Source organism: Tachysurus fulvidraco, chromosome 9, assembly GCF_022655615.1.
Source record: "Tachysurus fulvidraco isolate hzauxx_2018 chromosome 9, HZAU_PFXX_2.0, whole genome shotgun sequence".
In the NCBI taxonomy this organism is placed as follows: Eukaryota; Metazoa; Chordata; class Actinopteri; order Siluriformes; family Bagridae; genus Tachysurus; species Tachysurus fulvidraco.
In genome coordinates, this window is record NC_062526.1 from 6,389,012 (window position 1) to 6,415,762 (window position 26,751).

Here is a 26,751-nt window from a genome sequence, read left to right on the forward strand (position 1 = left end):
ATTCTTACAACCTGAATTACAATATCTAATCTACATCATTTATTTAGTCACATTTATTGTTGAGGTATGACATCGTTAATCGCAATTTCATGATATTATCATGAAGATAACATCAACGAAGAAATATCTCTGAAACAGAAGTGATGGTTCATGATATGTCAGATGTTCTTCTGAAAATCTGATAGCATGGGAAAAGATCCTACAATGTCAATCAGAGCACCAAAGACCACATATTTTGAAAGCTTTGCTTGCAGTAGAGCATGTTTGTACTGTTGACACACCTTCAATATAACATTTATCTCCCTGCCACCTGTCACTGCCAGAGTACACACAGGCCTTAAGTCATACAAGCCACAAAGAATGGACAGTCATAGATGACTCAACACGGGAATGTAGAATTACGTGTCAATAGTGCACATCGTTCATGTAAAAGACCTGACAGCTGGCGTTCAGTCTCACCAAACTCACTTGATATGCAGATAACTCAAAGTGGATAGTGAGAAACACAGCACGTACATCTCCCATCAAACACACGACACACAAAACAACATATACTGTAATCTGCATCATTCTGAGCTGTAAGGATTTGGAAACAAATCTGGCCTTGTGTAATAAATACCTAGAGGATGATATGATTCAGAAGAATCAACCAAAACGTACAAGTCTGCTTAATACCAAAGGTCAATATAATAACTTGGTGTAAATGGGTTTCAGCATGATTCAGTCACATACATTAATCATTCAGCCATGTTGTTCCTTGGAGGCTCAAAAATCAATAATATTAATAGACATATATTGAATATTTAATCCATAATATTCAACAATTGAAGAAGAAATGAGGATGAAGTAACCTGGATGTGAATATATACACACACACACACACACACACACACACACACACACACACACACACACACACACACACACACACACACACACACACAAACACACTCAGTACATTGTAGGTGTCGATACTATATACTATGCGCCCGGAAGTGAAGTCTAAACACAATCTAGGGTTGTCACAATCTATTTCAATTGATACCAAGAATATTATCTCATTAACAATTTTGTAGTGGAAAATAAATAAATAAAATCATTGGCATTTTAAATTGATAACACAATTTTGTATTTCTGCTCTTTTGTATGCTGATTGAGTTTGTTTCTAAATAAAATGTAGTGGTTTCCATTTTTATACATTGTTCAACTGTATGTTTCAGATATACTAAACAGCACTGAGTCATAATTCTACATAATAATCCAAGTCATTATTGTGATTATTTGGAAGTCAAATGTATCGGATTGTTTGCCAAATTTTTTAATCCACCCGAATAAACCTTTTCAATATTTTTTCTAGTTTCAAACAGTTAATATCTATACACGTAGACACCCACAGAAGCTATTATTTTGTCTTTCTGCATGAATTGATGTTAAAAGATCTGATCCACTCCCACATATTTATGGTATGGCATCACTAGACAGAGCGACTCCTAACTGCCTATCTCGCTCAGATTAACCAATGGCGAAACAAAAACAATGTAAGCCGTAATAAAACCAAGCCCCGCATTCCTGTCATCAGAAATTTTGCCAAAGCACTTGTTTCTCTGTCATCTCTGAAACCTGATTTTTATATGACACCTGATTCAGTCATTATTAAAGAAAATCAGATGTAACCTATAAGTAAAAGACAGCCTGCAGCAACAGATATAATATATATACATACATACAAATGACCATGAGCACCACTGTATTGTTATATCTATTTGTTTTACTTGTCTGTCACGTCACAGTGGGAGTGCATGTATTTCAGAAATTGTACGTAAGTAATGTCGGTTATACGTTACACAAGAAGTATCTAAATCCAGCCTAAGAAGACCATTAGCATGGAATGGTCGGAACAATGCAGACAGGAGCTGAACTTAAATTGTCAGGGATACAAAGCTGTCATTAATGGATTAAGTATTAGGCTTCTCGCTGCTTGCCCCCCACCCATTCACCTGAAGGAATTCGCAGGACTCTTTGTCTGAGAGCATTTACGAAATGCTCCCAGATCCACGAGAGTGCCGTGTCGAACATGTGCTGAGCACCTTTCCGATGAGCATGTCCCAACTGATTCATGCAGCCATCTTAATTTTTATGATGCCTGTCCACAGGTTGTGTCAGAGATGTAAAGGAGAGAAGGAATCTGAATTCCAGCTTGACTGGTAATGCTGTGAAACTAAATCGCTGTGACCTCATTCAGACACTGAGTTATTTTGTGTATTCGCTACTGTTTTATTGCAATTAGAAACATATTACACTTGTGAGCATGCTTTATGTAAGCAAATACAATGGGGCATGATGTTAAAGGGAAATAATCCACGATGGGATGGTGTGATGCAGCTTGTAGTAAAAAACAGACTGACTTCTATCATCCCAAGGTTAATTATTTTCCAATAACAACACACCCTGAATTATTTATTCCTCCACAGCAATGATCGCAATTTTTAATTCTCTAACAAATGTCATATTTTGTACCTTTAGTTTTTGTTATAATTTACGTCATTTATTTCAATACTGGCCTTTCCTTCTTCACTCTCTCGTAATTATAAGAAAAAAACTTGCTTGCCACCGACAGTTTGTCAGGTTACTGAAAGCATAATCTCCTCAATCCTGAAGACTTTCCCATGGCGTGACTGCTTCCATAAAGGTTTGATAAATGTCTTCTTACAGAATGCTTCACCTTTGGTAAATAACAGCACCTTTTTTTTTTTTTAAATCTGTTTATTATGTGCAATATCTGCCATACAAATCCCAGAGAATGAGCTGTTACTATGGAAACCAAGACCTATTAGAACAAACACACTAATATAAAAACCTGAGGTTTTTAACATTATTTGCACCAAAGCATTTAGGATGAAAGCACAAAAAAACACACTTGCACTTTTTATCCTTTCAGTATAATCTGAACATTAACCGTCCGCTATTGTTTTTGTCTCTCAGAGGTTGCATCAATTCTTATATAATATGCTTTAAACTTCCTATTTTTCCAATAAAGTCATTGAAGGTTATGATTACGAAGCTGGAGTCTGAGATTTAAAAAAAACAACAACATTCTGACAATGTAGTAATTAATTTGGTCACAGAAAGATAATAACAGGATGTTATCCTCCCCCCCGACTGGCAAGGTCTTTCCATCTGGGGCAGTTTTAGGTGATCTTAGTACAATTAAAAAAGCAACTCAGTGTCTGATAACATCACGAGAGGGCGGGGAGAACGTAATGGTAACATTGTTTTATAGATCTCAAACCGAGGCTTAAGCAGGAAACACAGACATGGCATTTCGACATCATCCTTACATACATAGCTTTTCTTTGAAACAATTAAGCTTAAGTATCTATTGTTCATTCTTGCTATAAGAATGTTCTGGTACCACGTTTATGACTCTTTGTTTTAATACAGGATGGCAGTTGGTAGTTGAGAGCACAATATAAAACACGGTGTATTTTACCAATTATACGATACAACATTTTAGACCACAATATAATTTGGTAGTATCTTAGTAACAACTGAAACAAACACAACAAACAGCATAAGGCTTTTTATTGTGCATTACAGGACAAACCAGTAAAGGTCATGTTTCAATGTTTTGTGTGTGTGTCTTACAATTATATGTACATAGAGTTTTTTATGTTCAGAGAGACACAGTTTCAGGTCTTACCTCTTTTCTGCATGAAGCTGAAGAGATCATCGAGAAATTCTTTTCTTTTCACATCATCATCGAGCTCATACAGCTGTAACAAACCAACAAAAAAACAACACTATAAGGCTTTTTAATCCACATCACAGAAGGGAAAATAATAAAGGTCATGTTTCAGTGTTTTGTGTGTGGTACACTCGGTATATGTATACAGAGTTTCGTGATTGTCGATCACAAAACCTTTGAGAGCTTACAGGAAAGCACTAAAACTGAGTACTTGATTAAATCTGATTTCTTTTTTAAATCCTGTGTAACTTTTGAACTAATCCTTAAACATGAAGTGGGTGTGGCCTAATGATTTAAACTTGAAAGGGGTGTGGCCTAACCATTTAAAATTGATGTAGGTGTGGCCTAACTATTTAAACATGTAGTGGATGTGGCCCTAACAATTTAAAAATGAAGTAGCTGTGGCCTAAACTTTTAAACATGGGCTAGGTGTGGCCTAGCCATGTAAACACGAAGTGGGTGTGGCCTAACCATTTACACATAAAGTAGGTGTGGCCTAACCATTTTAACATGAAGTAGGTGTGTCCTAAACATTAAAAAATTAGGTGTGGCCTAACCATTTAAACACAAAGTAGGCATGGTTTAACCATTTAAACATTAAGTGGGTGTGGTCTAACAATTTAAACATGAAGTAGGTGTGGCCTAACCATTTAAACATGAAGTAGGTGTGGCCTAACTATTTAAACATGAAGTAGGTGTGGCCTAACCATTTAAACGTAAAGTAGGTGTAAAACATGAACCCAACCATTCTGCTCTGAGAAGCGGTGAAACGTTGAAAAATGCGTTTCAGCAAAAATGAGAGCATTTGTGTTGTGTGTGGAATTATTTGAATATTCTTGGAAGAATATTTTGAATATTCTTGACTTTCAAGCCCAATTCAAGTCATTTTAGTTGCACAAAATGTAGTAAAGGTTGGTCAATACTTATGTAAGGGGCCGTACACTATGCAGATGACTTTTATATAGATGTAAAATTGTCAGTCAACAACAGACAGTCATTACTATTGCAGTCTATTGTGTTACAATCAGATATATTAAAGTATTTGTCTAAAACACCTAAAAATTGTGAGATGTTGCTTAACCGCTTACATTTTTTTCCACCTCCATGACACTTAAGACTTTTTACGCGACATTCCCTCAGTATTGACGCATCCATTATGTCCCCCAATTCTGCCCTATTCAACAACTGGCTGCCGAGTCGAAGGATTTTTTAAAAGCTGCATCCTGAAAGAATGGACTGTAACCTGATGGAAATACGCTGCTCAACCTTCACTTTCAATAAGTCCCAGTCCATGTTACCGGGAGTGCAGGTCGATAGATGAAAACAGAAGGATGACCTTTGAAAACAGCAGGGCACATGGAATGAGGCCCCAGAGATAATAACTGATCATTTAGAAGTGTATTAGCTGTCACCAATCTTAAAGTACCAATGCAATCAATTCCTCTGAGAAAAAGGCCTTCGAGAGCTACCTTTCAAAGGTGAGGAGAAATAATCAAAGTACCAGTCTTTTTTGGAATATGTAAGCAAAGTGCATTATGTCTTTGCAGAAACTATATCTATTCATCAAGCTTTTGTCTATTCATCGAGCTTTCATGCAGAAAACAATAGAGTTTGTCTGTAATCTGTGTTTGACATGTCTCTTGTATGCAGTGTCCCAGCTCAATAAGTGAACCACAAGTCGGATAAAGGTAACCTGAAAATCCTGCATGTCTTGTTGCCAATGAATAAAAATATTTTTGAGTAATTACTGATATCAGGTTACAAAAGTTCTCAGCTACAACACCTGCAATTTAATTGTCCTTAATTCCAAACTTTACTAGACAAAGAAACTTATTATTTGTTAAAAAAATTGCATCTGTTTGATGTGAATATTTGAATAACGTGACTAATATGAGCTTAGAGCCAATGTAGTGTGTTATACATTATTCACGATGGAGGTGATGTTGCAGTGACTCTGTTTTTGAGGACAGCAGTTGGGCAGAGATGAAGTAATTACACCACAAGCTTTCAATCCATGTGTCATAATATGTCAGACCACAATATCCACAACATTGCTTTAAATATTAACCATTGGACAATTTTGTACATTAGGTTACTGCTTCCTCTTTCCCATCATGTATATGTTAAACCTGTGTGTACATGAGCAGCAGAAAGGAAACACAACTATTAGATGATATGCTATGGTATTTTATAGATTATTATATAATTTCTGTTATATTACAAAAAATAGGGGTAAGTTGTTGTTTTTTAACAAGTAAAACAAGGTTGAGTTTTGAGTCAATGCCTTACCAATACCCATAAACCCCCCTGTCAAATTTAAAATGTACACAGAACACAACAGGGACGCTTGTATAAGTAACGCTTGAGGGCAGCAGGTCTTGATGTGTGAGCTGATCAAGTCCGAGCGAACCCCATTGTGACTCGGTGTGTGTGTAGAAACAACAAGGCTTTTAAATTATTCCTCCCAGTCTTCTTTGTCATGGGCTGCTCACTGTGTCAATCTTCTCCAGCTCAAAATGTAATGGTCGTGCTCAGACTTGACCTTGAATGGCTGATGTTCAGTGCATGTGCTGGCAGAAAAAAAAAGTGCACGGAAAGGAAAATACAGCGTCCAGAACGTACCGGTATTTTATTTGTAGTTTATTATTAACTTCAGTAGGATGAAGTAGCATGGAGATGGAGTGTGATCTGCTGTTTTGAAAGTGCTAGGAAATTTTGGTTTATTATTATCTTTATATTCATGTTCACCTTCAGTGGTCTGAATATAAGAGTAATTTATAAGCAAATTATTTTTATTTAAACATTTTTAATTGCACATTCAAGTCTCACTAGATGCTCATAAAAGTTCTTGATCAATATCTGCCAGGATTTCAGTAGAGGGAGCTCTTTACAATACAATAACCTTTTTTCTCCTTTTTTTTTTTTTTTTTTTGCTAAAGTCATTTATACAACTAACAGTTTTAGGATCCAGATATCTATCAGCTATCAGGAGTGGAACAAGTTCTGTATAAAACCCCACATCTTAGTGCCTGCACAACATCCTAGTCGAGGATTTATATTTTGAAACCCATAAGAGGCTGAGAAAAGTAACTGGGTGACATTCTTGTGCCCAGATTTGTTTTTGCCTGTCAGAAACAACTCAAAGCTATAAAGCTGATATGACTTTGAACTAAGTTCAAGTAAACCTCCAGGCGGTCGGAGCCCATCCTGGAACATATCAAAATGGAGCCTGGTCACTCAACACAGAGGGGCTTGTTAACCTAAAAAGTTGGAAATGCCTTCAATTCCACCAACGACCACCCCGGTTTAGACAAGTAGCAACATGCAGACTTGTCCAAATGTTCATCCTTAGGCACTTTTAAGACCAAAAAGTCTCCAAAGTCACAGCTATTCACTTTAACTCAGTTGGTTCTGCCTTAGTAACTGCGTATGTAGTTAATAATTTTGGTTCTTCAAATCATTATGTCAATTTATGTAATTTTGGTTCTTCACAACATTATGTCAATTTATGTCTTGGTCTTAATGATAATGTTGCTACTTTTGCCCAGAATTTTCAGAAGATAGCATGACAAATAAATAAATAAATAAATAAATAAATAAATAAATAAATAAATAAATAATCTGTGCTCATTTTTTCTCATTTCTACCATCATTATTATAATTTCCCCATATTTTGTGCAGCTTCCCAACCATTGAACTTTCCTTCAGACATTAAAAATGCTCTTTGTTGCCATAACTTTATTTGAAGTATATCTTGTATATACTTTTTTCAGGTAAAACACTCTGAAGTGTTTAATCTGGACTGGAATATCTCTACTGACCACAACACTGACAACAATGATCTATTTACTGAGGAAAAATTCAGAGCTTGAACTGTATTAAAAACAGAAATAACCTAAAAAGATATGGCTGATATGAAAAACCTCCTGATTGTGTGATCCTCAACATTACAAAGGTTGTCTGTAAGATTAAATGGATCTGCCCTGACATGGAATTTTTATTGAGCAGTTGCTTATAATATGCAAATCTTTATGAACAAATGCTTAGAGTGATTTGTGCTTTCTAAAGGTGTTTTGAAGCTCGTTTGATACTGGAACTCTCTGCCGTAGCGTGTTACACAGGATCTTTACCACTTCCCTAAGAGAAACGACTGAACTAAAGAAACATTTGTTTTAGTTACCAAGAATGAATCTTTAATTCTCTCAAAGTATCTACATTAATTACCCTTACCATATTTACTTATGACATCAGAGACATCACCTTTTTATCCTGTGACCTTAGTAAATATAGTAACACCTGCAGCTTATTAACTAAATGCTGCATACAACCTTTTATACCATCACTCTGACGCACAAGTTGTATTACTGGTTGTATGACTAAAAACCTGCAATTATAGTTTCTTCTTCACACAACCCCACTAGGTGCAATTTTACAAATCCGTTCCAGTCGGTCCTTTTCACCCTGATTGCTAATAAGCATCATTTGTGAACAGCAGCCAAGAGGAAAAAAGCCATGACAGGAGAATCAATATCGTAGCCATACTTTCCGAGCGTGCTTCGTGTGGGGCGCTCTGTAGGTGTGTGTGGTGTGTCTCACTGACAGAGATCTTCTGGGAAACTGCTGGGCTAGGTGTGTGTATGTGTGTGTGTGTGTGTGTGTGTGTGTGTGTGTGTGTGTGTGTGTGTGTGTGTGTGTGGTTGTGTGTGTAGTTCTGGTGTATGGGGGCAAGAGTTAATTAGAGAACAACACGCCTGGTCATGCTGGCACTGCTCCAACTGGATGAAAGCCAGCTCTACTCCGATTCTTACACACATTTACACACACACACACACACACTCACCTTCCTACTATGCCGTGCTGACATAATGAGATATCTAGACAAATATGAAGTGCTTGGCTCGGCTGCTCCTGATAGGATTTGCCCACGTACTTCAGCTGATAGAGTGGATTAAGTGGCAGTGTGCTGACCATGTATTGGCATATCTAAGTGTTATTTTACTGATGCTTTACACCATGTGATTTTTTTTCCTCTCACACCAAAGGGGCTGTGTATTTACTTCCTACCTACTGTAACTTCTACATATACAACTTCTACAACTACTGTACATCTGTCATCTTTACAGCACAATTTTACAAGAATTTCCAAATTAATTTTACACTTTGAGTCATTTCCAATAAATTAAAAATTGTGTTGAGTCTAGGTCGGACATAATTTTACTAAGATAAAAAACATTCCCGATTTAAAAAGCAAGCAAACAAACAAATAAAAAAAAACAACATATTAAAAGTCAACAATTGAACAACACATCCATGCTGCAGACTGGACTATGGACTGGATATGATTAGGAAATTAATAAAAAAAACAAAAAAACAAAACAAAACCTGAACTGTTCCAATCTGTGACGTAGTTGGTCTAACAAACACAAATTTTTAAAGTTATAAATGATTTAAAGTTTATATTATGAAATTGCAGAGTGATTCTTAATTGTGAATATCCCAGCTTCCTTTAGACAGGTTTTCAATGTTCACATATTGTACTATGTAAAGCGTTATCTAAAACGAGTGAATAACAGCATCAGGTTTATTTGTTTCTGCTCTTATTTCCCCTGACTGTAAACATCCTCTAGCTTTAGCAAATCAGCAACTTGTCGAAACAAAATCGAAACTACTTTTCTGTGTTGAATTTACGTGGATTTTTATTTCTTTTATTATTTACCAGGTAACCTGGTTTTATTTACTTTTCCTTTAATTATGATGAGTTTCTGAATTTTGATTTTGTGTGTGTCTGTGTGTGCATATGTGTGTGTGTGTCGTGCATAATTGCTTATTTTAAGTGAAGTAATATAATTGTCTTACAAGGAAGCGTTGATTCTACATATACTAGGCAGACCTCAACCTAAACCTCAACCTCACATGGCTGTACAATTTGACACAGACCCAAGACCCGTGTCCTAAAATAGATTTATACATATGCCAAAGTTACGGGTTCAACCATGTGGCACGAGACCATAGGATCATATTGCAACACAACACAACCATTGGTAAAAAAAAAATAGGGTGATTATATGTATGTCATTTGGAGGTCTTTAACAGTGTTGATGCTTTATATTCTACGTAAATCACAGGAAAAATGACCAGCCAAATTTTTTTCCTCAGATTTAGTGCTTTATGTTATGAAGAATCCCTTGGTACAGAGATTTTTGTCTGCTGGTGAAAGCAGATCTCCTTTAACCCTGCATTAACACACCAATGATTTATGTCGATTTTTATAACCATTGTTCATTTTTACATTTTTTATACCTAAATAAAACAGTAGTTTTCACAGTCCAGACGCAAAATAAATTTGATTTAAGAATAAAACGAATGATCACGCTAACTAGAAAACATAATTTTCTCCTGTTCTAACCCTGTCATTGTATACTTCTTTAACACAGTCTTTAACAAGTTCACTGTCAATCGTCAAACCTCTAATGTAAGTCAGCCTGTAAGTGTCATAACACAACCTTACTTCAACAAAAATCTCAGGTGATGTCAGCTTCGTATAGTGCTCTTTATGACTAGAATATGCCTGTATATATGCTTATGTAGGATTATATCAGGAGTCATGACAGTCTTATGTAGCTTTATGAACACAGTGTTACCCAGCATGATATAATGATTGTTAAAATCCTGATTTGCTATCATGAAGACTTGACCTTTTTTTCTTTTAACCATGTTAGTTTGTGTTCATGATTATATTTTGTACAAATAATCAGTATCAGTCACGTAGGAGACATAGTGTTTCTAGACAAGTGTTAAAGGCTTATCTATTATGAATAGTTTGTTAAAAGAACACACAAGAATGAGAACAAACAGGTCCATCTTCATCATTTCATACGATTTCAGTTGGTGTGAAACCTAAATGCTATCTCGAAATACTTCCGCTCTCTCTGTCTCTCTCTGTCTCTCTCTGTCTCTCTCTGTCTCTCTCTGTCTCTCTCTCTCTCTCTCTCTCTCTCTCTCTCTCAACGTTCACTGATACACATAAGGTTCTCATAAACTGACTTTACCTTTAGCTGTGCTAAGGTTTAATGTAAATCAGATCCCAGAGGTTAGCCTCCAGTTTAACCTCATTCATTAAAAAGAGAAGAAGAAACAGAAGAGGGGAAAAAAAAGAAAGTGGATCATTTGACAAAAAAAAAAAAAAAAGAGAGCCACTTTAATAGCATGTCCCAGTAGCGTAATTTAAGGATTAAACCTTAAACTACACAGCACTTTCATTTCACTGTTTAATTAAAGCAAGGGGAAAAAAAACAGCAAATCTGTCAGGGCCACTCAGGCCGTACTGTGTGTATTATATGCTGCGTGTTTGCAGACCATTCATTTATATTTACTATAATTTAGCATTATAACAAAGCATGAAACATCCAGTAAGTTTCAATTCATTCCTGTTTCCCTTAAAGCATTAAAGCTATTTTTTTACTAGTTTCCACATTGACCTCAGCTAATGTTCAACTATAGCTGTGAATTTTGGAGTACATGTTTATAGTTAAAAATCTGACCTTTGATTACTCATTTTTGTAGTTATACTCTTACAGTTAAAACTGTTGTACCAGCTCACATAATGAATGAATTCAAATGAATGTCACCTATAGTGCAGTGGACTTTAACCTTTAAACAATGCATGATATAGATGTCGCTTTCAATTCCATTTAATCTAGAAAAAATCTAGAAAAAACAACAACAAAACAACAACCTAAATCCAGACATTTTTATGATGGCCGTGGGAGAATTGTTTCCCCCTTATCAACTTTACCCTTTGAGGGGCAATAGAACCTGTACTGACAGGTTCTAAATGCAGACATCTATCAAGCACTGGTATTAGACAGAGTTAATTGTTCTTTCTTCTTACTAAAGAAAGAAAAAGGGCATGCATACCATAAATCCATAAACCGAACAGAATAATTAAAAACCGACACTTAAAAACCGAGGCTAAAAAACCTAAGGTGCTTTATGTAATTTACCACAGAAAAAAAAGAATTACAACAAAATGTTGATAATCAAACTTCTCAAAATCAAAATTAATGGAGATAATTGTAATGAAGACACTGCAAAAGTGTCTTGTTATATTTTATTTTTGTCCCAATTTTATTGTCTTATTGTGATTGACTTCAACTGTTAACTGCTAATATTCAAGCACGTGGGTGGGTCCAAAACCAAACTGAAACAAAAGACAAAGAAGAAAAGACGCTCATCGACTCACGCTGAAATGGAAAACTTTAATTTACCATCATCTTTAATTATTTGAATGTACTATGTTTGGAAAGGTTAAAGGTTAGAAAACACCAAATTTCTCCCACACACCATTATTTCACCCCCTATTATTACCAGCCTTCAAACTTCTCCAGTACAGCCTCTGCTCCCTTAATCTTCACCACTTCAAAGCCACTCGAGCCCTCTGGCCTTATAGTATATACTCAATGCAATGGCAATTCATTTTTGCCAAATCTCTCTACCTTATTGTCTCTTTTTGCCTTTTATCATGGTAGATTCCTTACCTGATGCCTCTGCACCTTCCTCAGAATTGACAACACAAATTTATCATAGGCTCTTGTGAAACTTAGCTTACAACATCCAGGTAAACCTGTTTTTATTTAGCTATAGACTGAGAAATATCTTATTAATAGACAATAAAGCTTATTTCATGCTATTTTATCTCCCTTTTGGTAAATGCCATTAGGCTTCATTTCATCTGAAGAGCTCTGATGCCTCATGACCCACTTTCTAAAAAGTAGAACCTAGACCTAGACAGCCCAGTTTTATGGGGGGAATGAAAAAAGTGTAAAATATCAGTGAAAGGTTTGACAGCAATGTAAACTTGTAAAATAATATGCGTGCATATATATGTACAAGCTAAGTGCTACAAATGATCTCAACGCATTTCTTTAGTCAGACTATACAACAAAAATTGCATAAGGAAATTTAATGTAAAGTGACATGTCTATTTGAATATGTATACATAGCAAGTCTAGTTTTTAGACGTTCTCAGGGACTTTATGGGTCATTTCTTTTAAAAAATAAATCCATGCAAACAGGGTCACCGAACCTCCTTGGACAAAAAGACCTACAAATACAAAGACATACAGACCTTGAAAAAGGTCTGAGTAGTATTTAAAAGCAATAGTTGCTTTACCTTCTTTAGAAAAGCAAAAAAAAAGCCCTGTGTTTATCATTTATTCTGCGATAATGATCATACCGACTTTATGATTGTTGTTTTTAAATTGCACTCAAGATAAGCTTTTGAGTATAGAGGTGCGGGGAAAATAACAGTCTTGAAAGAAATTGCAGTGTATTACATTAAAATGTCAATCAATAATCACCTCATGATGTCAAAGCAAAAGTATAAAGGGAGATCTGAACCATATGGCATAATGGCAGGGTTGAAATATTGACTACTCCCCTCCCTTTGTTGTCCATCATTAATTAATGGAAACATAGATTTATCAGTGGAGATTAAAATGAGCAGAAAGCATTTGATGTAAAGTAGAGCTCTGTATTTTATTAATAATGTGGCCTGATATAGATATCAAAGTCTGCATGGGAAACAGGTTGCTGTTCCTGGTGGTGGTGGTGGTACATGTCTGTGTGTGTCTTGATAACACACAAACAAAGAAGAGGAAGCTGCTTCTACATTCTTTACTCCAGAACAGAGTGAACATATCAGATACAATTTCAAGAACAACAAACAGAAAATAGCGATGATGTTACCTTCTGTTAATGTGAACTGTGTTATTACTTTTATTCACCAGTGGTTATTGAACCAAAGTGGAGTGTAAAGGATTATTGCCTAAATACAGGAGTGCTAATTTGACAACATACACCGGTTCATAAGAATGTAGCCCAGCAGCAAACATGAGACGTGTGATCATGTTACCATAAAAGACCTCACACCTCACACCCATCAACATTCTCCAGTGACAACTCAAGAGAGAAACGTGAAGAAAGTCACATTAAAAATTTGCCAGCAAAGTGTTTTAATTCATTTCACAATCAGGATTGTGTGCCTACTGTGTGTAACCTTGTGTACTACTGTGCATTCAAAACACTGACTATAGGTAGGAATGAGCACAGTACAGTGTACATAAGCACATTATAAATAGTTTCACTGAAGAATTTCTAAATGAAACAGACAGCTTCAATCAATATGTATAATGTTTGTATAATGAGACTAATTCCCAAGCTAGCTAACTTCTGAGACATTAGCAATGTAGCTAGCTTTCGTAAGTATTCTCCAACATTCTTTGAATCCTTATAATTTTCTCAGTAACAAACTCTTTTCCATTTGTGATTCTTTCTTGCTCTTCTACTCATTCTTTATGTAGATTGTATGTAGAGGTCCTTTGCAATTCAAAATAAGCAAATAATCAAATGCTGTACTTTACCTTTTATTCCCACTAAATATCTGATTCCTGTTTACTGAGGGAACGTGTGTGCCACCTAAACCAAAAAATTTACATGACTCTGAATGTATCACTAAAACTATATCAAATGTCATATATGGTAAGGGGATTTAGCTTAACTACCGGATCAAACAAGCTCTAGGCTAGTGGTGTCGGTAAAGCCATTGCTAGCTACATATCCTGTACTACAATACAGGCAGAGTGAACAAATGTTACCCAACACCAATTTGGTCAGTGGTGCATTTCTCTAGCAATCGTATACAGTATACGCTATTTAATTATTAAGCCCTTTGTTTTTCTCTCAGCTACCTTCTACCATTTAGCTGGTTCTTGTATGGAGCCCTTCCCCCATCCTGCTGTAATTGTATGATGTTTACCCTCTCAGCCCAAGGCCGTGTCTCTAATTATCCCCACATGAAAACTGGAATGTCCAGCACTGTCATTAAAAAAAGAAGCTAATGTCCAAAGCCCAGCTGACAGTGTAAACAGGTGTGTTAGTTAAATCCCAAGCCTCATTTTTTATCAATAAAAGTTTGAGCTTATATTGTTGGGTCAAAGGCTAAAAGGGTTAGCTTTCTAAATCCCGCTCAAACTGGTGAATAATTCATGGTGCACTGCGATAAATATTAGACACCGATAGTTTTTATATTCCTGTTATACCACCTTTGATATCTTTACATCTAAATCGTTTCATTATATGATCACAACCTCGAGATGAATTGTTAGATTAGATAAATATATCCACTATAAATATTTACTATTAAATGACAACAGATTAAGGCACCATTACAATTTAATCACTTTTCTCATGTTAAAAGCATGTTCCATCCTAGGAAAACCCTTCACATGGTTTCATTTTCCACTAGTCTCCTGAGATGAAATACACTTCTCTTTTGCATTTGTCTAAACCACATGTAAAGTCTGAATATTTTAACGTTTGGTAACCACCAAAGTTGAAAACGAAAACGAGCAAAAGGCACTAAAACACTATCAAAAGCATTTCATATACAATAATCAAATTTGTATTAACTGCCTTTTGTCAGTGCTAACACCTGATTTTCACCTTTCTTAAACTGGCTCCTTATCTTCTTAAGGTGATCATCGCAAAAGATCCAAAGAAATGAAATTTTTTTTTTATTATTTCTGTTATTTAGCTGAATTATACGTTTTTTATAGCGTTTTTTCATTGAAGCATCAAAAAAATTTATAAGCAGACGACAAGGCTATTTTATTTATCTTTATTTATTCTATCTTTATAGTTTTTGCTACAGTAAAATTTATCTTCTCAGTTTTTTATTTGAATTTTGAGAAATATTATTGGACCTCTTTTATATGTTTAGTAAAAAAACAAACAAACAAATAAACAGGACTGTATTGTTCAGCTATGATAGGTACATAGTATGCGCATTAATCACTTATCTACTTCTAAAAGTTTAAGTACGTAAAATGTTTGTGTTTTTTATTATTATATGTATAATAACTAATCAAAATTTGACACAAAACTTCACACAATGACACAAACTTTAACCAGTTCTACAACATTTTACAGAAGATAAGAAATCTATTGTAGCACAATAGCATTTTGCTGACTTTTCCCGATAAACATGCGTGAGGCACGTTAACGTGCCCAGGCTGATTCTGCATTGTGTCGGAGGCTAACAAAGCGCACAAATGTTTAATGCACAAACATTACAAGGCCCTCAGTCAGCGGAGTGGGGCCACCGTCAGAGAACAGTTCAAATGCAACCTCAGCAGGAGCGATAAAAGGCCACAACAATGAAGGCGTTTGTGCATGCCACTGTGGAAGCTGCTCCATAATTTGCTTTTGCTGACGTTTACAGGTTTGATCAAATTCATTTGAGGGTGGAGCTATTATCATTCATGGCTTAGATTAGGTACAACTCATTTTCACGTGGCTGAATCGAGCTACAGATGTGCATAGATGCAGATAGATGCTCTATCATGCATATGTATACATGTAAGAGGTTACGTGTAGAGATGAAATCAAGGCAGTTACATGACAGCATGTCTCACTGAAAAGAAATTTAGCTTACTGATCTGAGTGAACAAGCTTTATTAGACCACTTCTACTTTTTTGTTCTTAAGGTATATAAATGACTAACTACCAAGAACACTTATGTTAATCAGTAACTGGAATAAACCATTAGGCATTTGATATTAAGATGCTGCTCCATGCTAACCGGCTGTAAAAGAACACCGTCTGAACTCAGTGTTTTTTAATTGTCCTGTTTTCTCTACAGACTATTTCCTGTCTTGGATTAATGTTTAGGAGTTAAAGCTAAAAGAAAAGCATGTGGTTTCTGTCCAAGTATGGAAAATGTGCAGTTCTTCTTAACGGGCTTCTCAGAATTGTGAGGAAGCTAAAATAACTATTATAACTTTTTTTTTAAATCACAATTGAAAATGAAACACGATAACCTTGCAATGTCAAAGCATAGTATTTCTTTGTCTTTGAGCTTTAGGGTTCTTACATTTTGCTAAATATACTCAAACAAAGTGATTATCAAACCTTTTAGCAAACCTCTAACCAAGCATCCAAGTAAAAACACACACAAAAACATTTGTTTACAATTTTATGCTCACTGACAACGAAGTAAAGATTAATCTTGATCTAACCAACATGAACATGAACATTTAATATATTATCAACAACAAATATCAGGGAAAACCTATGTATGTTGTATAAAAGTCTAGAAGGATCATCACATGGACTTACACATATCCGTAAAATCTATGAAACTCAACTTTAAAGAAGACTGTATACTTTACTTCAGAGACGGGGTGACACTGAAGTTCACAGACGTCAGAACCTCTGCAACATGCTTTGTTTTGTAAATTTTAGCACTTAAGTCATGAACTTTTACTAACACTACACCCAAATGACTAACAAATACGGTACATGGACAAGAGCCATCTCACTATTTCTGTATTTCTGATTACACAGGAGTTTTTATGTCTGAACTGTGAAGATTAACTGAAAAAACACACATATTTTCCAACATCTACATCACAAGTGGTTCAACTACAGTTAGTGAACCCATGATAGCAGTAATTAGCTTTCAATAATGGTTGAGAAATGAAGAAGCGGGCGGGGAAGTGTCATCACAGCTCTTTATATCACATAGTTTTGAATAGTGTTAAAAGTCTGGCATTTTTTTCATTAGTCGTTTGGCAGATATGTGATAGTATAAGGGATGGTAGGCTTTCTTTTCAAGCAAGTGCGAAAGCAAAAACGATGCATCAGCCTGTTGAAGTATTTAAGCCAATTTCCAAACACTCAGCTAAAGACCTAGTTATATACAGTTATCAGTAATTTGCCTGCCATTATAATAATAAATTACTTACTAATGATCTACACATCACACCTTTTATCTCTTACAGCTATAAGCACTTCATCCGCATATGACACTGGATACTTAATCTTGCGACATAATCTTCTTACTAGAACCAGATCAACAATTAACTTTTTTGGTGCTGTTTTTAAATGTGTTCGTGCTGAGCATTTGCCTTTACAGTCCCTGTTATTAAAAAAATAAAGCAGTAAAAAACTATATTATAAGCAGATAAAGTATAACGATGAATCATATTGTTCATTGTAGATAATACTGCCTATAGCTAAATTACTTTTCAAACAAAAGGCCCATCTGCTACAGACAAACAAACATATCAAAAGAAATCTGCTTCTTTTATATTTCAGTGGAAATGGATTTATTATCTAGCAGAGAAAACTTCACCCACAGCAAACACTCCAGTAAGGACAATGTCCACGTGTCTGCTGAGGCCAGTACAGGCACTCACGCTTAAACAAAGATCAGTTTATTTAGGCCTGATCTACTTAACATGAATGGGTCTGTACATTTCTATATAATGTAGTGTCGAGTGTCATCTGTCAGCTCTATTATTTGCAACAGAATTTTTCAGCAGCTGAAAAGTTCAGAGTTCATCTGATTAATTTTCTACATCAAAAGTTATTCATTGCTGCTTAAACTCAGTGACACAGAAGGTGAGTAATGACATGAAAGCATTATTTTGGTGTTTGAGGCCCGAGGCACAAGAACGCCCACCGCTATCACCAGCACCAACCCCATCACCCTCATAACCTGTAACAGAAAAGGTTCTCCATGTGTTCTCCATAAACTGCTCTCATGCATCATGAAGTGGTATTTAATCATCTTGTCCATAACACACCTGTATTTGCGTATGAACAGCTGCGCATGGAAAAAGAGTAGATAAAAATGCCCATAAAAATATGAAGATTAAAAAGTTTTTTATATTTAGCAAGGCTACAAACTGTTTAAAATTGCACCATCAGATATGCTCACACCTTTCCCTTGTCTAATGTGTAACTGTTCCAATTGAGGGATTGCTTTAATGTCCAGTGTTAAAGTAATCATTTATATGCTTATTAATAGACACGGACCATAAAATCACATGAAAATTATTTGAAGTACACTGTGACCTCCATAACCTGATTACAATAATAACCGTATGTTACATTTTTATAAAAGACTTAAAGGCAAAGTAAAGTAACATTAAACAAAAAAGTCATGCTGTCATCCATAGCTAGTCTGAAATGTAGTATCGGTTCCCTGAAATAACAACTAACCTGTTCTATTTTGCAAACAATACATTTGAGTAACAAATTGAGGGTCAGCTTAAGAAGGATCTCTGAGAAAAATGCAGCCTCGGAGCTTAACAAGGGCATTTCTTCAAGGTGTCTAGACCCATTTTCAAAGAGAAAGTCGGTTGTATATGTGCGCTTTACGTTTCAAATTCAAAGAGCAGAATTATGAATACCTAAAAATTAAAATGGAATTAGAATTCATGTGACATTTCTAATGTGAATTTCTGCACATTAATTCAATTCGATTTCATTTGGTTTAGCCCTTTAACAAAAAAGATAAAGGTCAAAAATTTAGTTCATAATAAAAAATGCCGTTCAAAGAAATTAACAAGAAGAAATGTGTGTGTATTTTATTCTCAGCCTTGGTATGCACAGGTTATTTACAGCCTACATTTATACACAACCTGCTTTATGTGCCTCAGGTTAATGCCATTTTAACACTAATTACCTCAGATTTCATTCCTCTTTGAAGATTGAGAACCTGTTGTAGAACAGTTTTAAGAAACTAAAACCATATTATCTTATCCATCACCTACCACATCCCCCCACTCCACCCCTGCATTATACAGTGCACAGATGGAAATTAAATGCGGAGAGAATTTGAAAATTGAATATTGATATATCTACCCAAAGGTCAGCTTAGTCTTTATCCAGCAATGAAGGCAATTAAAAGTGATTCGCTTTGACATTTTGAATTGACATTGTGAATCACACCAGTTCTCATTATACAGCTAATAACTGATCTCACTATGTTCTAGCCCAGTCTGCCTCCATGTAGATTTAAACCCAATTCTTCTTTACATTTCTTTTGATAATCAGTGTAGATGTTTGAGCTTTAGAGGGGCCGTTCTTCAATGCCGTATCTTCTTAAACACTTTAACATGTGTAGCATAGCTGCACATTCAAATCCCATCACAGCTAATGTCTTCTGCTGCTGTGCCCTTGATGGAAACCAGTCAACAGGGTCACTTATTTAAGTCACTTTTGCTAGCTGAGAAATTCCTTAGTGCCATCTGCCACAATAATCTACTTTTAATAAATTTACACAGAAAAAATAAAACGTCTCTGTGGTAAGTTTATAGAGTTGAACCACGATGACTTTTCTTTCTGACATGAGATGAGATTGCATTATTTTTGTAATACTAATAATTCTGCACAGTGACTTCCTTAATCTCAAGCCCATATTATGCAATATAAACCATTTATTTTCTACATCATATGATCTACTTTAACTAGAACTGTAACTTTGCTGTCCAATAGTACCCAAGGGTGTATGGGTAACAAGATCTACAAAGCTAATTAAGTTTTAAAAAAATATCCACTCAAAGTGTGCTCAACTAAACCGTTGCTTGTTGCTGGGGTTGTACCTTTATCATCTGCACCTTTAAATATGTGTCTTTCACCTGGAGACATGTATATGGCACCATTATAACAAAAAAGTTTTAAAGCACATAATTGGACTGTAATTACCTTTTAGTGTACACCTTTTTTTTTAAGTAAATGATACACACTTAAAAGTACAAAAAATATCCTTGAGGGAACCAATAATCAGTGACCAGGAAGGTATTGTTTAGTAAGAGTGTAGTGAAAAACATCATAAATGTATAATATAACGAAAGATAGAAAATATAAAATATCCCTTGATTGATTACAACAAAGATGTAGTGGATTTAATTTGCTTGTTTGGAGTTAAATTTTTAAAGGTCTGATACATGCACCTTTTTAGGTAAATGATACCTACTAAAGGTCTAAAAGACCCACCCGACTGGAAAAGTACAGTTTTGATTGATTTTTTTCTGAGACTACAGTGACAAGCGCCACACCCCACATTTATAATAGAACTGAATTACCTGAAAAGAAAAGGTGTAAAATTATGCATACAGAGTAACTCACACCCACCCAAACTATGAATCAGTTGTCAGTCATAAAACTAAAACTTATGATTATAAGAAGAGAAATGCCAATGATATCTGGAATGGCAAAATTGAGAAATATTTAACATAAGATCTTTGTTTTACAATTCACAATTATTAGTGATGAATTTAAACTACATGTCTATATTTACAACAAAATGCGAGATTCTGCTTGAAACCCTACACCCCCTTCCCATCAGCCAAATGGAGGGCATTAAATGGAGTTCACAGGACGAGGCGATGGGGAACTGCACTGTTATAAAGTTCCAAAGCTGTAATCCAGACCAGCAGTTTGGTCAGTTTTCACCATCCCCCTTTAGAGCCACACCCCGACACACACACAAGCTAAAGGCTGCATGGAAGAGAGGCATAAACTCTAAACTCATCCCACACGCATGACTGCTCCTCAATGAATCCTTGATCCAACAATGATAATAAAGGTCTCTAAGTTTAGAGTTGTTGTCTTTCTGTCTGGAATCTGAAGATACTTGGTGTGTTTTCAGTGTAAATGTTTAGTATTTAGCATTGTATTGCGTTAAGAAACTTAATATAAGTACTGCACGCTTTGTGGAACTCATTCAAACTTCCTGATTAAATGACTCTCAGTTAATGGGTGAAGGTTTTGCTTCTTCCATGGTTTAGGAGTGAAAAATAATAATATGTATATCTGTTTTTCTTCCTTTAGGCCACTCCCTGTTCGGGGTCGCCACAGCAGATCATGTGGTCTGCATATTAGATTTAGCACAGGTTTTACGCTGGATGACCTTCCTGATGCAACCCTCCCATATTTATCCAGGATCGAGACTGGCATTGAGAGTTAACTCTTCAGTGGCTAGTTTAGCACCCTGCCTGGGAGTCAAACTCGGGCTGCGGCAATGAGAGCACGGAATCCTGCCGCTGCACCACCTGGGGGCATATTGTTGCTTGTCATAATGAAGAACATTTCCTTTTTGTTAAACTTCTGGAAAGTTCAGAAACCCAAAAAAATCTTAAAGTCACTATGCAACCATTTCAAACTTGTTCAAACATGTTTCCTTATTAGAGCACAATAAATATCTAAAATGGTTTCAGAGGCCTCCTTGTGCTTCTTGCTTTTTGATTCTCCACCATGGCCAAAGAAGTCAAATTATTGGCTCATTGCTAACCAAAATGTTGGTGGAGTACTCTGGTGGTCAGAGGAAAACTGAGAAGAATGATATACTGTCCTTTTAACTCAACCGTAACAGGGCGTGACACTCTGGACTCAACGTTTCCCAGGTTACAATGCTTCCATTTCTTGGCAAACAGAAATAAGAAAATATGGAAATCAGAATATGAAAATATCTTTTCTATAATGGAAAGCTGACTGATTCGTCATGTTGATGATGATGTCAGAGTATCAAAGCAGGAGATAAGTCGTTTTATTTTAGAAAAGGGAAAAAATATCAAGACTGAAAAATGGGAATGGAATAAATGTTATAAATTAACTCTTCTTGGCTTCCTAAAGAGGTTAAACTTGGAATGGATTTCTGAAGCACTTTTCCTTTACCCACATAGAAGCTGACCTCACCAAAGAAGCTGAGGATTGTAGAATTAAATATTTTTCCGAATTTGTATGCATTAAGGCTGCATTAGGTCAGAAAACAAGTGGATGTTTTTAAACAATGATTTAGCACTTACATTTCAAAGTCTCCTGCTAGTAGCTCTTAACAAATTATTTAGATATACAATGCCAGTCTAGTCCAGCACTCGTCTGGTAACGCCTGCATGCTCTAAAGAATATATCTTCCAGGATGAACAGGGAAGACTAAATGTTTTCTTTTGCTACCTATGCTTACACATCCTGAGACAAAAGGAGCTTGTCGTGGTGGGAGGTCCCTTCTGCATAAGTGGCCACTCAGGGTTCTCTGTTGTCAATGTTGGCGACATGCCCGCTGGCCCCATGACACCTGGCAATAATGACATTAGAGGAAGGTGGAGGAGACAGGACGTCAATGGACAGATTTGTTCAATTTAACCCCTCTGACCCCAGGTCCGGCCAGCTCAATCTGTCAGCTGGATCCCTCCCCTTGGCGCTAAGTAGCCTCACAGAGACAAGAGGAGGAGAAAGAAAGAGACCGACATAGGGAATGATGATAAATTATGGAAATATTCCCGAAATCAGTGCATATGTTTAGGCTGGAGAAAATCATAGCTTTTCACATAAGTGTGAATATTTTATGCTTATTTTATGTTTCTTCATTAGGGTTGAAACATAATATTAATACAATACTTATAATTAAGAACTAAACAGAATTGAACACAAGGCATAAGAAAACTTAACCGAAAGGTTGAAAGGGTGCTTGCTGGAGACTTGAGGTTCCTGAGTTTAAATCCATATCCAGATCCAGATCTAGATATAAATATCTATTCAACATACACAGCAGAGCAAAAACCAATCCTGTCTTATTAGGAAGCTTTTCTGGTCTTCAAATGTTTCCGGGGACTTGCTAACAAGACAAGATTACATAAAAATGAAAAAAGAAAAAATGAAGATACACTATGGAGTGTTTTAGCTGAATCAACACAGGATCAGGTGAATGTTTGGCTCACACTACACTATTTCATTCCTTCAGCCTCAGCTGTCCTTTGCTTTAAAGCATAAATCTCACTCGCTGCTCTCAGGCATCTGTAGCGGATTGTCTGCACGCTGCAGCGGTGGCAGCAGCCAGCTGGAGCCAGGCCAACTAAACGCTGCCAGATAAGTCAGAGGGCCACAAGTGTGAGCAAACACGATGGGGGAGAGGTCAAACAAAGTGTTGCATGACGCAGACCTTGGCAAAAGCCTGGGATAACACAAGCTTGCAGAGTATGGAGGCCTATGCAAACAGAGCTGCATGTTGAATAGGTCTTTCCAAGATATCTTTCTAATCTGCTTAATTGATAAATCTGGACTTAACTTGACAGAACTTGTCTCAAGCTTGTTTTAAACTGAAGAATGTAACTTCTTTCCTCCAGAAAAAAATGCCTTAAGCCACAAGTGACAAAAATGATAATAACATGTTACATATTCTATGTAATTATATTATACAAATATCTTCACCTTTTCTAATTCCACTCTATTCCCATTTGTAATATTATATATATATGATGATATGATGGCGACAATCCAATTTCCAGCACTTTCCACAACAAATAATCATCCTGTAAGTCTGCACATTTGCAGGTTATCATATTGCTTATGTTTTCATTATAATTTGCAACTACAATGTGGAAAATGCAGGATTAGACTGAATATGTCATTAGCTGCTCTTTTCTTTTCAGTTGCTCTCTTGAGTATGAATACGGTCAATCCGAGGTCCAGGCCAAAGTTGCAGTAAAATAAACAACAACAAAATAAAACACCAACAACAATCAATTCACCAAGAGCTTGTGGTTTTCTACCCTGCAATGTACAATATGCCAATAATGATTTCCTCCATCAGTTGATTAGTTCAAATATGTCCATCCTGTAGATAACATTGTCTGGTCTGATAGTAACGATTTGATTGGATTTCTAAAGCATTGATTTCAGATGATCCATCTTGGTATTACCAAGATTTGAAAATCAACAATTTAAAAAAATACACACACACACACACACACACACACACACACACACACACACACACACACACACACACACACACACACACACATTGTATATATATGTATATATATATATATATACACACACATTTTTCCTGTTCCATGCCACTAAAAAGATGTCTGGAGTAAGACTACTGAAGAAGGTTAATGGTGACTGCCTGAAAAAACAGGAGGTTAAATGTAAGCTGTCCGTAAGGATGTGTCTATATACAGTAGAGGAGGAGTCGTTGTGACATATCAACAATCTGGCTCCTGTGTGAAGTCGCCTTTTATGGCATTTGACAGCAGGACTCGAGATGGTTACCGTGCCTGTATGAGCAGACTTTATAGGCGAGGTGATATGATGCAGTTCTTTCTTGTTTATATAATTGCACAAAGGCATTTCGCTTTGTCAAGTACACACCTTTAATACAAAATAAAGAAGAATTTAATTTATATACCTCTGTGACAATCTTCCAAATGTAGCATTCAAGAATTTGTGTGTCTCAAGCTTTCTCACAGATGCTGCAGGAAAAAATTGAGGACGATGTTTATTGGAGATGTTTTCTAAATGTGAACGATATTGCGCAACATTGACACAAGATAACAATATGGTAGAAAAATAGGAAATGTAAAACAAAATCTATATCTATCTTCAGCAGATAGTTGATTTGTTTTTATTTAAATGCTGAATTTAAAAGTTGTTAACAGTGTGGACAAACCCATAAGAAGTAGAACTTATTAGGAGAAAGCCTCATTATTTTTCTGTGCAGAAGTAAACAACTTAATCTCTTTGGACGTTCTCTCATCTCTCCACTCACTACCAGTTTGTTTGGTTTCAATTGCATGTCTGTGACAAGGCTTATAGCTGTTTTTTTTCCAGTGGCTATTAATATTAAAAATCTCTTGTCCATATAACATGGGTTGTGTTTTGTACATGTATCTAAAATTCAAAGTAGATAGTAATCTAATTTTGCAAACACACACACACACACACACACACACACACACACACACACACACACACACACACACACACACACACACACACACACACACACACAGCCATTATTTCTCCTATAATGCCCCCCTCCCCACCACCACTGCACAAGTTCTAACTTCATTATGATAACCTAATTTATGTAATAGATGATTATAAATCAACCCATAAATCAGCAGATCCATGGCGACAAGGCATTAAATGACAGGAAATCAGTGGATCCATCTCGTCAATTCCCTTCTTGTGTAGCTGAACACAAAAAAACAATCCGCGTGAAGGAAAAATCTACACATCATAACAAAGATGTGAGCGACTCGCCGCTCGGTCGACAAATGTGTCCCTTGTGCCCATTTTTTGTTGCGCAACTCAAATTGGAGTGGTGCAGCAAAACAAAAAATCAGGACACCAAATAATTGAAGGAAGGAGGTCAGCAATCCTGGGGAGGGGGTAAAGATGGGATGAGGCAATGAGGAAGGAGTGGTGAGGAAAAAGGCAGGGAGTGCAGGCTATTAAATTTATGACTCAGACTGCCACATCATCAGTTGGGGATGGGGGAATAGAGAGGGAATGGTGGTGGTGGTGGTGGGGTGGAATAAGAGGGGGGGTGCCATTTCCTTCCTGCAGGAGGACGGGTCTGACCAGTATTGTGTAAGCAGATGGTGAAGATATCATGGCAAAGTATACATCCACCAGGGCCTCTATTCACGTTCCATCAAAAAAGAAGAACCCTGTGATTGTCATCTAATCCGCTCAGGGCCCACACCCAAATGAAAGCACTTCCCCTTGTTATTGGTTGAAACACTGCACAGACTTACGTGCATTAAAAATCAGCCGTTATATAAACAAGACCGTTTTTGGAGAACTGTAACAGAACACCCCCCTCCACCCCACAACACCCCCCCCAACCACCATAAATAAGCCCCCCCCCCCCGCACACACAAAAACACATACAAACACACAAACAACCAACACACACACGCATACAAAAAAAATGTTGATCTTTTAAAATCATTGTTTTTTCGTCTTCAAATTTTGTATTAGCGCTAAAAGCCAGTGTTATCGCAGCCTTATCACAGCCACAGCCTTCGCACATCATGTTTAACCAAAAAGGAGAAGCTTAATTCACTCAAGTACATGTTTTCCCTTTCACAGAATATGTGAGTATGTAACACCTATTCACCGAAAGTGCTGCGCAGCAATAAAGCAGCAAAGTTCGTTAGTATAATGTGTGGATGGGAAACCATATAAGGCATTACACGTTGACCTTTCAAGCTTAGGATCACATTGTCTGTCGGGTATGTCTATTATTTATGGATGGAGTAATATATAGGTGGTTATATATTATGAATGGTATGTTCCATGTAACCACAAAAGCCCATGATCAAGCTGAAATCTAATGTACATGCAATGAACTAACACTGACT

General features: G+C 36.3%; 1 protein-coding gene across 3 annotated transcripts in view; it reads right to left on the minus strand.

The window, feature by feature from the left end:
* Positions 1–26,751, minus strand: part of arid3c (AT rich interactive domain 3C (BRIGHT-like)) — a 58,268-nt gene that overhangs the window by 19,408 nt on the left and 12,109 nt on the right. For all 3 annotated transcript variants that reach the window (XM_027162961.2, XM_027162960.2, XM_027162962.2), the window contains one exon: positions 3,701–3,773. In XM_027162961.2, coding sequence (XP_027018762.2) covers positions 3,701–3,773 — 73 coding nt within the window. The remainder of the gene's footprint in view (positions 1–3,700; positions 3,774–26,751) is intronic.